The sequence below is a fragment of the Typha latifolia genome, chromosome 7 (genome assembly GCF_019914945.1).
Source record: "Typha latifolia isolate L0001 chromosome 7, TyphaL0001v2, whole genome shotgun sequence".
NCBI classification, from domain to species: Eukaryota; Viridiplantae; Streptophyta; class Magnoliopsida; order Poales; family Typhaceae; genus Typha; species Typha latifolia.
Window position 1 is genome coordinate 10,699,650 of NC_133092.1, and position 14,447 is coordinate 10,714,096.

At 39.1% G+C, this 14,447-nt stretch overlaps 1 protein-coding gene across 1 annotated transcript; it reads left to right on the forward strand.

The window, feature by feature from the left end:
• Nucleotides 1–9,393: 9,393 nt before the first annotated feature.
• Nucleotides 9,394–12,625, forward strand: LOC140791647 (uncharacterized). Its single transcript, XM_073142254.1, has 2 exons — nucleotides 9,394–11,134; nucleotides 11,968–12,625. Exons 1-2 carry the CDS (start codon nucleotides 10,324–10,326, stop codon nucleotides 12,381–12,383), a joined length of 1,227 nt encoding a protein of 408 aa, XP_072998355.1. The 5' UTR covers nucleotides 9,394–10,323; the 3' UTR covers nucleotides 12,384–12,625.
• The last annotated feature ends 1,822 nt before the right edge of the window (nucleotides 12,626–14,447 follow it).

The window sequence follows — 14,447 nt, forward strand, 5'->3', positions numbered from 1 at the left end:
ATATCTGACCCGTATCCGAATCCGTATCCGAATTTTTTTCAAAAATTCTATCCGTATCCGAATCCGAATCCGAATCGGATAGAAATTTTTTATCCGAATCCGATCCGAGTCGGGTCGGATAGCGGGTCGGGTCGGAGTTAATCCGACCCGTTTTCACCCCTACTAAGAACACCTTGTCATTAATTAGTTCATTTAACGAATAATTACAATATAGATCAGTTAATTTAATTATATAAGAATAAAAATCCTAATTTCTGGACATGATTTAACTTGTCTCCTTTGGTAGATAATATCACAATATTTAGTTATTTTAGTCTTCTTTTTGAAATGTGAAGGTATTTTTTATGAGTATTTTGAAATAGCTCTGTTAGGGTATGTTTGGAACTAGTTGTAGATCAAAATCAATTGATTTCATCTTATCTTGTTGTTTGGAGTGAGATAGAAGTTCATTTCGTTATGTTATGTTTAACTATTTTACCTTTGGGCATAGGGCTGTCAAAAAAGTTTGTGGGCTCGACTTGTTTAAAGCTCGGCTTGAGCTATATAAATGTGCCCGAACTGAGTTAGTTTGGGCTTGAAAGTATTATTGAGCTCGGCTTAATTAGGCTCGGCGCTGTAGCAATATATATATATATATTATATTTCTTTTAATGATAGCTTGTGACTCACGACCACATGAAGACAAAAAAAATAAAAAATCATGCCAGCTTTGATGACTTGAAATGCCTCTCCCAAAACAGATGCTCTTCTTGGACCTCTCCTTCCAATTCCTCCTCCGCTTCTTCCCATGTGAGATGGGATCTCTAGGAATGACAGCTCATTTGGCCAAACAGAGACTTCGACGAAGAGAATCCCTTCCCACACACCTTGTAGAGCTTGTCGTGCCTCTCGACGTCGCGGTCGAAATCTAACAACCTCGAAGTCTTCTTGGGGTTCTCCCTTAATCCATAACTAGCTCTCTGCATTGTCTGCACAGTTTGCATGAGGGATTCATGGATGACAAGTGAGACCTCATGTGCTTGCCCAAATATCTCCTACATGGAAAGCTCTTCCCACACACCTTGTAGTCATGTGTCAGCTCCCAACATTCTCCACTATCCTCATCCTCATATCATAGCAAAGCTCCTTCTTAGTCCACCTCGTCCATCGGCTCTATTTTTTTGACTGCAAACCCAAGTAAACCTTCTCCTCCCTTATCCCTAACTGTGATGCGATTGGCCACACTACCCACCTTGAGAAGAGCCTCTTCGACAAACTCTTCCTTTCCTGTTTTCCTAATCTGCCCTCCTATCGAGCTATCGAGCCGAGCTCGAGCCTCATTAAGTTGGAGAAGAGCTGAGCAGAGTTAAGCCTAGGATGCTCAAACTGAGCAGGGCCTAGGATGCTCAAGCTTGAATAGGGGTGAAAACGGATTGGATTTTATTCAATCCGACCAGCTGCCCTACTTGGGTTGAATCGGGTACGGGTCAAAATATTTTACCTGGTCCAGATGATATGGATATGGATAGTAGTTTATTAAAATATCTAGATTCAGATCTAAATACAAGTAAATCATATTTCTTCAAATACAGATTCAAATGTTGGATATCCAAATACCTGTATACTATATTATACTAACATTCTAACAAACATCCTACCCTACCCTTAAAACCTAACCCGACCTGTTAACATAAGTAAAACCCTTACCCTAACTAGTAACTAGTCAACAATCCTCAACTCCTCATCTCTTCACCACCAAGCTGCCGCACTCCATTTTCTCTCCCTCACTCTCTCTGGCGATCCATCGACGCTTGCGGCCCCTCCCTCACTCTCTCTGACGAATCGAGTTGGGGACCATCACTGCATCACTGCGTTACAGCATCACCCTCTTCTCGTTCTCCTTCTCGAACCCTCTAATAGGTAGCTCCACCTCAATCCCTACCGCCTGGACCGACACAAGTAGTGCTCCTCGAACCGACACCAATAGTGATCCCCTTGCAGACCCAACTATCCTCTCCACCGACACCAGCAGATAGCAGTGCTCCCTAGCCAGACCCAACTCCGGTGACTTCGACAATTTCGGCCATCCTACGCGATCCTCATCTCTCTTCCTCATCTCAGGCAAGCATTTTTATTTATTTCTTTGACTCAGTAGTAGTTCTAATTCGATTTCAGGAGTAATTCTAATTTGATATGTACAAATGTTGGACTTAGTAGTTCTAATTTTTTCCAGATTTGTATGAACATGAACATACAAAGATGTGATTAATATGAGCATGGAAAGATCACTCAAGTTGTTGGGAATGGAAATACCATCTCCATTATATATACAGGTAGGAAGATGACAACAGCCTAAGAGGGAGGGGATAACACTAAATAGCATTGAAACAAATTAGACTTGTATGCAGTTACGAGGATGGTGGGATGAGAGATATGGAGCAATCATAGCTCTACATACCAATATTAGAGATTACATTATAATTTTCTGTTATCTATTTAAATTCTATTGTCTTTTTTTTTTCAAGATAAACTTTACATTATATTATCTACTCTTTGTTCTATTATCATTTACACTATATATAAGTATGAATATAGTGTTCTTACATATAGATGCTAAGTAATAGATTCATTTTGTATTTGTCATTTACACTATTCGTATCCAATTATGATTCAATTTTATCCAGTTTGTATTTGTATCCGATTAAGATTTGATTTGTATTCGTATCCAATTAAGATTCGATATTTATTCTTATCCGTTTAATATCTAATCTATATCTGTTTAGTTAGGATATGGTTTTATATTTTGCTACTTGTTAAATATCTATATTTGTATCCGTGTCTGTATCTGGAGCAATAATATGAATCCAGATGTGATTTGAACACTATCCGATCTATATCTGAACTATTTTCACCCCTAAGCTCGGCTCATTTACACCCCTATTTGGGCATCAGTAAGGGCTAGTTCTGAGATTTGGAAAAATTAATTTAAGTGAAATGAATTCCATCCAAACTCATCTATATGACTTTATTACATACACTGATATCCATCTAAATCCACCGAAGTAAATTGAAATATCACTACTTAATAATTGTTAACAGAGGAGTTAGAGAAACTAGAATTCCACAATAATTAGATTTCACAAATTTGGGGTTTCTAGACCCGGTGCTAACATCGTGAGGTTATAATGAGAATATTTAACACTGAGGAGATAAATAAATCATTTAAAGAGCAAAAGAATAAAAGGGAGAAAAGGCTTTCAAATTTCGGAGTAAATAGTATCTGCTCTACGAATATTAATTCTTTTACATTTTTAGTTTCCTATTTATTTCGATATGTAGCGATCTATTTAGACTGTGCTGATACATTAATCACATGCACTCACAATAGTGATAACCTGAACTTTGTATTTTATATTTTCAGTTTCCTATTTATTTCGGTCTGTAGCGATCGATCTAGACTGTGCCGACACATTAATCACATACATTCGACAATTGTGATAACCTGGACTTTGTATTTTATTTTTAGGTTTGATTATAGTCATCGAGTATGAACAATTAATACATTGGCCAAACTAGCCCTCTTTTAAAATTGATATACTCAAATAGATTATATCTCAAACTTAATATCAAAATGAGTCTCTACCACTGTAGCTCTACATAAAACGCTGATAAGTTTAGCGTTATACCCAGCCAAATGCTGAAGAGTTAGAACATTTTATCAGACTAAATTGAAAAAAAATTAAAGTTAAATATGGAGGAGCTTTTCTAGCACTTCTGAGCACAGTTGACTGTAGGAAATGAGTATATTATTTTAATTATAAAACTTTTTTATATCTTTACATGTCTAAAATGGACTATCCATTAGAAAATTATGATTTGTGAAAGTGATTAGTTCAGTGTCTTAATAAGATGTTGAATGGTTTAATATTTTTAACAATAAAATGCTGATCATTTCATCGTTTTACTTGAAAAAATATTGATCTGGTTAATGTTTTACTTTTGGTTGAGTAAAACACATAAAAATTTAGCATTTATTTAGGGTTATAATAAAATAGATTATTTTCCAATAATTAAATGGGTTGCATTCGGTAGACACAAGACAAATAATCGAGTAACACGATGTGACACGTGTAACCCGTTTAACAAAAGGATCGTGTTAACACGATATATTTATACGACATAATAATCCATTTTACACGATATAATAACACGACACGAATAACACGACACGAATAACACAATAATTATTATCCTATATAAAAATCACTATTTATCGATTTACCCTGTACAAATGGTCTATTACACAAACAAAATGATCTTGTTCCAACTTAAAACTTACACAACACAAAAATAACAACTCTAATTATTCAACCATAAATTCAATTCAACACAAATTTATATACCAATTCAACCACCAATAATAAACATTAAGTAAATAAATTTAACTACTAATTTTAGTTCTAAGTTTCAACTTTCAAATCTAACAATCACATATTAATTACAACATAGCTTCAAGTTTATAATTTAACTACCAATATCCAACATTAAGTTCACAGTCCATTACAAATTACAAATATTTTAAAATTAGTAAATAATAACATTGAGCCCTCTGTTATATTGTCCATCGATTACGACGCTGCCAAAAAGAACAAAAAACAATGTAAATAACTGAGATAGAATTGGTGAACATGATCTACAACAAGTTGGTGAACTCTAAAATATTCAACTGCTATACTTATTTTAGAGAAATATCAAGTTGCAGTGAAGGTCTCATATAAAAGTTTTCATACAAAAAATTATTAACATGTGGAATTCTTATTAGATTACATTTGAACGCCACAAGTTGAAGCTCACATGTAGTGACTAGAGATGGACTAACTTTTATAAATATCTCTTTGTTATAAATTATGGAAACAGATGTAATCAGAGATGTCATCTCTTAAAAACTCCTCCTTAAGCTCAAAAATTAAAGGTAGGCCTCACAAGTTTACTTAGTGACCCAAAAGTTATACAATTGTAGACACTAGTGCCAATTTCATAACTTGAGAATCTCTTCATCTAGTCTTCTTTTGGTGCCATAATTGGCAAGGCAACTTACCCCATCTCATCAAGTTAAATATATTAACATATTAATATCTAAATTCACAACCATACTATACAGCTACATAATATGATATGATCCACACAGGCCACGATCATCAACATATTCATATTCAAGATCACTTTAATTAAATGAATAATAAAATATGTTCAACCATAATCATCTTTATATATGATCATATAATCATATAATCATATTGGAGGCTAAAATAGAATGCGTGTACATAATATGTAATATATCATAATAAGGGAAAGCTCTCTAGGAACTAAGATAATTCACAATCTGATAAGAAGATACAAACATCTGTCACCTGAGTGTCAACTCATCGCTAGCAGGGTCATGGGGTCTCAAATTATAACGTTGTCGCCCAGCACAGGCATGTGCATGTGCACGCCCACAGGGCACGTGCGGTGCACGCGATAGGACGAGCGAGACCACCACACACAGATACACTTGTGCTCATATAATCAATCATAAAATAAATCATGACATCATCAAATTAAATATATTAACATATCAATATCTAACTTCACAAAAATTATACTAAACCTCTACATAATCTGGTAGGACCTCACACCGGCATGACAAACTATCAAGATACAACTAAACCTACTAATACACGAGTTTAATATAATCCGACATGTATTATACAATTCATCGTCTGATATAATAGAGTACAAATATTCAATAATAGTACAGCTCAATATCTAGATAAATTATCTTCTATACCATCTCACATCTAGCTCACCTTATTTTCATTCTAAAATATTTCTCCAGAATGTCTTAAGTTGCTATCAAGTACCACATATCTAGAGGGTTAGAAAAAAAATAAAAATAGTCATAAACTAAAGACTCAGTGAATAGACCTTACTCTAAATCGGTGATGTCAAACAAAGAATAAATTATATACTAGATAATATGAATAAGATAAAAGCATTATGTCATGAATGAGTATATAAATGTATCCCCGATAATATATAAATGTATGGTAGATATTATGTCATAATTAATCAAATATATAATTCTCGACAATGTATAAATAAATTTTTAGTCATATCATCATCATAACTCTCTCAAATATGATACATAGGATGCATGCTGATCATAACCATGCTATGATATTAAATATAACCACATATAATGCATAATGACCACTCGATAGTCAGATATATCAGATGATAATAAAATCATATGCATTTTTTAATATTTCAGTTATCAATATTGAGCCTGAATAATGTTATCATATTAGACCACCGTGCATGATCAACACCCAATACCCGATCTCATCATGCTCGAAGGCTCAAAGCATACCCTACCATCCGCAAAGGGTATCTCAATCATAATCATACCATACCATTCGCTAAGGGTATCAATATCTATATATTAAGCGATCAATCATCCACCAAGCGCTTGTCATTCGCTAAGGGTGTCAATATCTATATATCAAGCGATCAATTATCCACCAAGCGCATCCTAATCCGCACTCCCCTTGAGGTATCCTCACGCTTTCTATCAACTATCATATAAATCAGATTTTATGCTTTCCCTTTAAATGATAGATTATATGTATTTATTCAGTACTATTGTAGATTATGCAGCTCAAGATTTATGTGATAAGAAAGTCAAGAGTAAAATGATACGATATAGTTTCCAATCATATATTTGTCACATTGTTATGACCTAATTTGGAGGGGTTTAGTTAGTTGATTGAGTCCTTTTATTTTAATTTCTGCATAGCTATTTTCTATACTTGATTGGGTTGAGTCATGAGATGTTTGGATTGAGTATACTCTATTTTCAGCTTTACTTGGAAGGTAAGTTACTTATCATGGGTAGCCACTATATAAGGTGTGGTGATCACCTAAGTAAAGGCAATAAAAATTACCCTAATTTTCCCGTCATTCTCACTGTCTCTCTCTCCCCATCTATATGTCGATCTTTATCTCCCTCTTTCTCACTCTCTTAGCTGGCGGCACTCCTACCGAGGCCACCAATTGAGCCTAACGATCCCTACCCAAGCTTAGCCATACACCTCAGCTCACCTCGGTCGCCATGCCAACCCATCTTCCTCAGTCCAAGCTCTCTCCATCTCGCCACCTCCACCAACCACTGACACCTCCACCTTCTCATCTCCACAACCCACTGCCTCCTTCCTTAGCTCAGTCGCAATCGCGACCTCCCCTCCCATCGTTGACCACAATAGTGGTATTAGAAATGTACGCCCTTGGCCATGACCACCATGCGGGCCATGACAAGTAGGAGAGCCATTGATAGGGGGAAGAACTTCTAGCTGCGACCAATGCGGTGGTTTCGACGGAGACCAAGGCCTGGGATATCTTTGAAATTCGTCTCTCTCCTAATAAGTTGGCTCCTCCTGAATTTCGAGATCCTCCCCGCATAGTAATGAGTCTAATAATTGATAGATAAAATAAACATAAGAATGATGAAGTTATAGGACTAACTATCTTGTTGTATAAATTAAGTTTGATTTTCTAGGTCCGAGTAGTTGACTTGGTTTTGTATTTATCCTTTCCTATTAATATATTATTTTGTATTAATTTAAAATGGTCATTTATGGTAAAATTAGAGTCATTCACATTTGGAAGTGTCGAAGATAATTGAAAAGACTAATAAATTCAAATGCCTATTTTAATTATGTATTGTTCCTAATTTTATTAATAACATGGTTGAGAAAATAAAATAAATAAAAGAAATGTAGCTAACAAAAGTTAAAGAAAAATAAAAGACTAATAATGATTAGCCTATGGTCCATATGTTGGGCTGAGCTCAAGGCCTAGCATTGCTTAGGTGATAAAGTGGGCTGCTGACCTACCTACAGCGAGGTGGGTTGGGGGCCTACCGTAGCCCACTAGGCTTTAAGGGGTGTTGGACTGGACTCAAGGGCCCTATCGCAGCCCACTAGACTTTAAGGGGTATTAGACTGGACTCATGGGCCCAATCCAGCACGGTGAAGAGGTGTGCTACAGCCTACCATAGCCCACTAAGCCGAAAAGGGGATGGACTGGGCTCTAGAGCCCAGTCCATTGAAGCCTTGGTAAAGGCTTGTGGGTGTGGGCTGCGGCCCACCCCACAGCCTAAATGAGAACGCGGTGGGGGTTGGGCCACCCCACCCCTTCTCATCGTCCTCTTCCTAGAGAAGAAAGCAGAGGAGAAAGAAAAAAAAAGAAAAAAAAAGTGGTGATGCTGCTAGTGATCCCTATCGCCGGCAGCCAGCTCTATCGGCTCCCCAAAGTCGACGAGTTGCAGGTAAGTTTGAACCATCGGCTAGTGTGGCTGATGGTGAGAATTGAGGAACTCCATGGTCGACAGCCATTGAGCTTCCTAATTCAGTGAAAGATGGGCTCGAAGCCCTCATCTCAAGTACCCACCTTTTCAATGTGAAGAGGTGAGTCAATCGAGGCTAATGAGCGAGGCCACCACCGTTGGTGGTGGCCGCTTGTGTCCAAGTAACCTGGCGGTGGGAGGCGACATGGCATCGCCTCCCTCATGCCCCGTGGGTACCCAAATTGGATGGGCAAGGGGCTGATGCAAGGAAACTTCCCGGACCGGTGAGTAGTCGACCCGAAGTCGCTAGCCGACGAATTTCTCTGGCAAAGGTAGTAATGGATATACTATAATTAATCATGATTTACTAAGCAATATTCAAATTAAACTAAAGGGGAGATGGAGGCTAACCCGAGGATTGAGATGAGGGGGTTTTGGTTGGCTGCCAGCACTCCGGTGACCAGTCCGCAACGAGGTCTTCGGCGACTTGGAAGAGAAAAAAGAGGAAGAGGTGGAAGAGCGAGAGACAGAGAGAGAGAGAAATTGCGAAAAGTAGAAAAGCCCGAGGGGGAAGGGGTTTAAATGGGAATGAGGCGGAGATGGGAGAGGAGTGGAGTTCGACTCCATTCCGACGCATTTCGCTCCCATATCTCGCAACTAACTGCAAGAGGTGGGGGGGAGGAAGAAGAAGTCAGCGCACGCGTGCACTAATTGTTTTTTTTTTTTTTTACATAGGTGTTACAGTCTTTGCATTAGATGATTAGGTGGCTTCGGCCCCCGTGGATAGGGAAAGACATAGTGGAGATACCTCGGCCACCAGCAGCACCGCCCGAGGATACGAGTTGGGCCCGCATTGGACCTACTTAGAATGTTATCCAATTTATTACCTTGAGGACAAGGTGACGGAAGCATGGTGGACTGTTATGATCCGATTTGGAGGGGTTTACTAAGTTATTAAGCAAGTTAGACGAGTTGACATATTTTCGGCCTGAACGTGATTAGACTAAAGTCAAGCCCGATTAAGACCTGAGGTATCATGTTGAGTTATCGAGTTCAGTCAACTTTTACCGCCCCTAATTTCAGTAAATAAAATTTGAAACATGTCTAGTTTGGTAAAAAAAAACTTAAAACCTAACCAATTTGGATAGATACATCCGCATTGTATCCATTCCTCTAGGTACTCTAAAGAACATTTTCAGGGCCCTTGCGTTTCTAGGATTATCTTACTGCCACATCAGCGAGATAATTGCCACCAAAGAGCATAAATAATTGGGCCCCACTTGGTGTCCCACCTCTGCATGGGCTCGACGTGCCAAAAGTGTATCGTCCTCTATCTCTCATCCGACACGTCAAGCCCCGCCGTTATAGCTGACCTCGACTTCCTTCAATACGGCCAAGATACGAATCAGCTGTACAGTGTTGTCTAATGACAATTCGCCACGTCTCATCCATGCGAGAATCTAGTGCTACGTGTCACTAACTTACCAACTCTCTGTACTCTTGGCGAGCTCCCAGGGCCACATGGCATGTGTGGACACGTGTCGAGATCACCGTCCCTGCTCCTGGGCATCAACTAGTAGTTCACACGCGTGAACCTTAAAATCGAAACGTGTCCCGTCCTCAATCTCGAAGCCGCTTTCGGCGACGTGGCCAACCTGGGCCCATGCGGAGTCCCCGGGGATAACCTCGTACAACTACATGGGGCCCACCAAAGAGGACGAAGATCTTTCTTAGAATATGCCACGTGGCGAGTTCCCGAAGGCGGAGTAGTTTATTACGGGTTCCATCCTGCTCACGTGATCTGGAGGTTACCCTGTGGGGTGCGTTACACGATGCGGGTTTAACGAGGGAAACGCCTGGGAGCCAGTACACGCCAAAGCCACTACGTGTCAAGCGATAGTGCCGCGATTGTGGAGTTCTGGACACGTGGCGGCTCCTACGACGACGAGTGCTCGAGAATGGTGTGCCCCGTCATGTTCGGAGTTCCCGAAGCCCTCCGTCGCTATCGAGGATATAAGCACCACCAAACCCGCAGTCCTAACCCTAACCGTAGAATTAGCAAACTTCGCATCTCTCGAAACCAATGGAGTTATAGTCGGAGAAGCCGAGAACCATCAATGGCGCCAAGAGAAGCGAGAGGGATTTCGATATCGGATCCGGAGGCAGATGCAGATGCCAATTTGGAGCTCAGCCTTGGCCTTTCCATCGGAGGTGCTTCCCGCCGGACTATAGACCCCTGCCTGCTTACGCTGGGGTCAGAATCCGTAACGGCGACTAGGAAGGAGTGCTTTTTGGCCGGAAGTGGGTTCGATCGGACGGCGATGGAGGCGCAGGCGGCGCAATCGAGGGTGAGGGATCGAGCGGCAAGGGAGGCGGAGCTTCTTGCTGGCTGTAGGCGGATCGACGGTCGGAATGGCGCCAGTATTCCGCACCCTAACCTTAACCTTACTTCTGGTTTATACGGGTCAGGTGCGATACCGGTAGCGTACCCGTTCCACCAGGTTCAGTACGTGCCGATCCCTAACGGGTTCGGATTTCCGTGTGTAATGCCGTGCTGGGCTCCGACCCTGTCCATGTTGGAAAGGAACGCGCTGCATCCGGTGGCTTGTCGGGGCCTTCCGGTGGCTGTTTCGGGTGCGAATCCGAACGGTGATTGCAATGTGGATGAGAATGGAGGTAAGGGAATTGGGGCGCCATTGCTGGCGGGTTCGCCCGTTTCTGGGAGTAGCTCGTCAGGTTTATCTGATCAGAAAAGCGGGTCTCTTCAAGGTATATTTTACCCACTTTTTTCTTTCGTTCTTTTTATTTGCATGTTTTCTTCAAAAATTGCGTCTTTTGATGATTTCGATCTATTTGAGACTATCTACGTTTTCCCCGGCAAAATTACCATTAACAGAGCGTGTTATTCTTAGTTCTTTTTTGCAATAGCGATAAGTAATCCCTCGGGCCTTGCTCTTTGGTTTGATGCACGAATAGTTTTTCTTTTCACTTGTAGTTTTGTTTAGAATTTTGGTCGAATCAATTGTTCTCTTATTTGGGTCTCTTCAGATCGTATTGTTAACCTTCTTGAATTTTTACCTAATTTATTTTCTATAGTTCCGGAGTGTTTGATATCGTAGATCACTAAGGCATTTCATATTTTGTCTAAATATATGAAAGGAGGCATTAGCATTTTTATAAAATAATTTAACAATTTGGTGGTTGGCTCGTAGGATATCTGTGTTTTTCTTATGATTATTTTCTCTTCTTTTTATCCACTTTTCAATTGATATTCAACATTGTTGCATTACTGATGAAACTAAACATATCAAATAAGCACCAGGAAACCAAATCACAGCATAATTTTGTAGCTCTGCATTCGATCATTTTTTGTTAGAAGATTTTATTGTTTTCTGTTCTCATTCATTAGATTTAGACCTCATTTCCTTATATTATCTGTTGGGATCAATCATCTTTGACTTCCAATTCGGGAGCCTTGAAATATCTTCTTAGATTCAAACTTCCGCACATGTTTTGCCCACAAGTTCCTCACTCGAAGGACACCTAATTCTCTCTCCTTGAGGCTCAATTCTTCTTCTTTTATTGTTTTATGTTATTTTCAGGATCAAGCAGTTGCAGTGATAGCAGGAGCCATTCAAGCACAACCATAGCTATGCAGCAGCACTCCTCTGAAGCAACCAAAGGAAATGCTGAGAAGTTAATCTCCAGTACTGCACAGTCCAACTTGATGAAGAACATCAAGGAACCCACCCCATTCATCTCCATGAACAAATCAATCTCAACAGACGACAGCAGAACTGGAGACAACTCGCTACCGCGGATGCCATGCGTAACGACGACTGGTGATGGTCCCAGCGGAAGAACCATCACTGGCTTCCTGTACAAGTACTCGAAGTCGGAGATCAGCATTGTCTGCACTTGCCATGGGAGTTCCTTCTCCCCGGCTGAGTTTGTTAAGCATGCAGGGGGGAGTTGCACCTCTCATCCTCTGAGACAGATAGTTGTAGTGCCCTCATGAGAGGAGGAGGAGGTTGTGAGGAAGGAGGAAGATTTTCTCCTTCCCATTCTGTAGGTGTGGGGAGTTTGTTTTTGGTTCTTGTTTTTGTGAACTATTTTGGGATGACAATGGATGGACAGATGAGATGGTGTCTTGATAGATGTAGAGATGTAGCAGAACAAAATGTTGGTCAAGGAAATATGAGGGAGGACACTGTAAATGTTTACAGAAGGTCTTGTTTCATTAAAATTTTCTTTGTTCTATTGCTGATTGCGTTTCCTATCCTGCATTTCTTTTTTCTAAATTGCAACAAGATCTATCACTTATATTGAACTTCCACGTTAGATGAGAAGTTGATTTTACAAAATTCTTCTTTTTATATACACATTTGAGCTGTAAGGAGGGGGAGAAATTGGAAGATATTAAGAGAGATTGAGAGAAAAGAGAGTAAAAGTTGGTAAAATAGTTGGTAGAAGAGGAAAATGTTGGGAGAATAGGGGAAATGATTTCCAAAGATTGGGAGAGGAGGAGAAATGATTAGCAAAGATTGGAAGGGGTGGAGTATAAATATCTTAGTATAAGTCGATTTGAGCACAAATGTAGCAAAAAAAAGGGCTATTTTAAAATATTTGAAAAGTTTAGGCAATTTTAGTGTCACGGTTTTTGATACCGGATCATAATTTAGAGTGTCCTGGTGTGTTTTTATATAAAAAGATTTTTTTTTTGTTTTTTGTTTTATAGGGTATGCTAAATTGGAAATTAGAAAATACAAATTCATTCATAAGAGAGTTTTTTTTACCAAACTAGCCCGCTCCGAATTTTATTTACTAAAATGGACGGGCTCAAGCTTATTATCAAAAGGGATCTATTTCAATGTAGTCCTAAATAAAATGCTAAACTCGTAAACATTTTACTTCTAAGTAAAAACACTACCAAAATAAGCATTTTTATATGAAAGTAAAATATTAATTTACGCAACTAAAATACTAACTTAAACGGATTCATACAGATAAAACGTTAAAATATTCAACGTTTGTAGCCTTAGATCAAACGCCGAACTAATTAGTAATTGGGTCCAAATGTAAAATGCTTATGAGTTCAGCGTTTGGTAATAAATTTGAGGAGCAATCATGTGTCACTCACCACTAAACATGTGCCTAGGTAGAACCCACAGGGCCTAACTGGTTAATATTTTAACACAATGTATAAAATAAAAATTCATATTTTCACAAATAATACAGAAAAAATAAGCCCATTTCATAAAAGGCCACAACAAGTCATAAAATACATATCATAATGCCCATGTAGGAGCTATAAGCCATCTAACTTACTTTACAAGAATAACTAAATAACAGAATTATAAATAAATCTTCTCCAGCTCCTCCGTGAACTCGAGGTCATCTACGAATCTAAAAATATTTTCACCAAATATTGGTGAGCATAAAGCCTAGCAAGTATCTACTTCTATAGTCTACGAGTAGTGTAAACAAGAATACAATAACAAATAAATATAAATATGCACATCATGATTAAATTAATGCATCAATACCCCATACTCATCATGTTCATTTAATGCGCATATGCATTAGCAATCAAAAACATAACATACCTCAATCCGGACTATCAAGTCCTCAAACTTGAGCTCACACCGAGCTCCACCCATAGGCCATGTTAACATTATACCATATGATATGTATCACCTAAGATTATCAAATCTGTAACTCAGGCTCATGTATAGCTACGCTTGTAGGCCACATCAATACTCACACATAATCTTACACATATCCCTAAGGGAGGGTAAACCCTAGCGGTAGAATCGCCAGCCCATTACTCGGGTTGAATAGCAAAACCAATTGTTCGCCATGCAGACTAAAGACCTTAATCGCAAGCTCATCACATGAGTTAGCATTGCACCCGATTCTACTCTCTAACCCATTAGCTCCATATCATCGCAGCACCGTATGAAATTTCATGAGCCGTTGCTTACGGACGCTCTCACCTTCTTCTTCTTAATCCACTTCATCAATGAAGTTGTTAAAGGACGACGAAATGTATATAGAATAAAAAAATAAAAGTTGTTAAAAG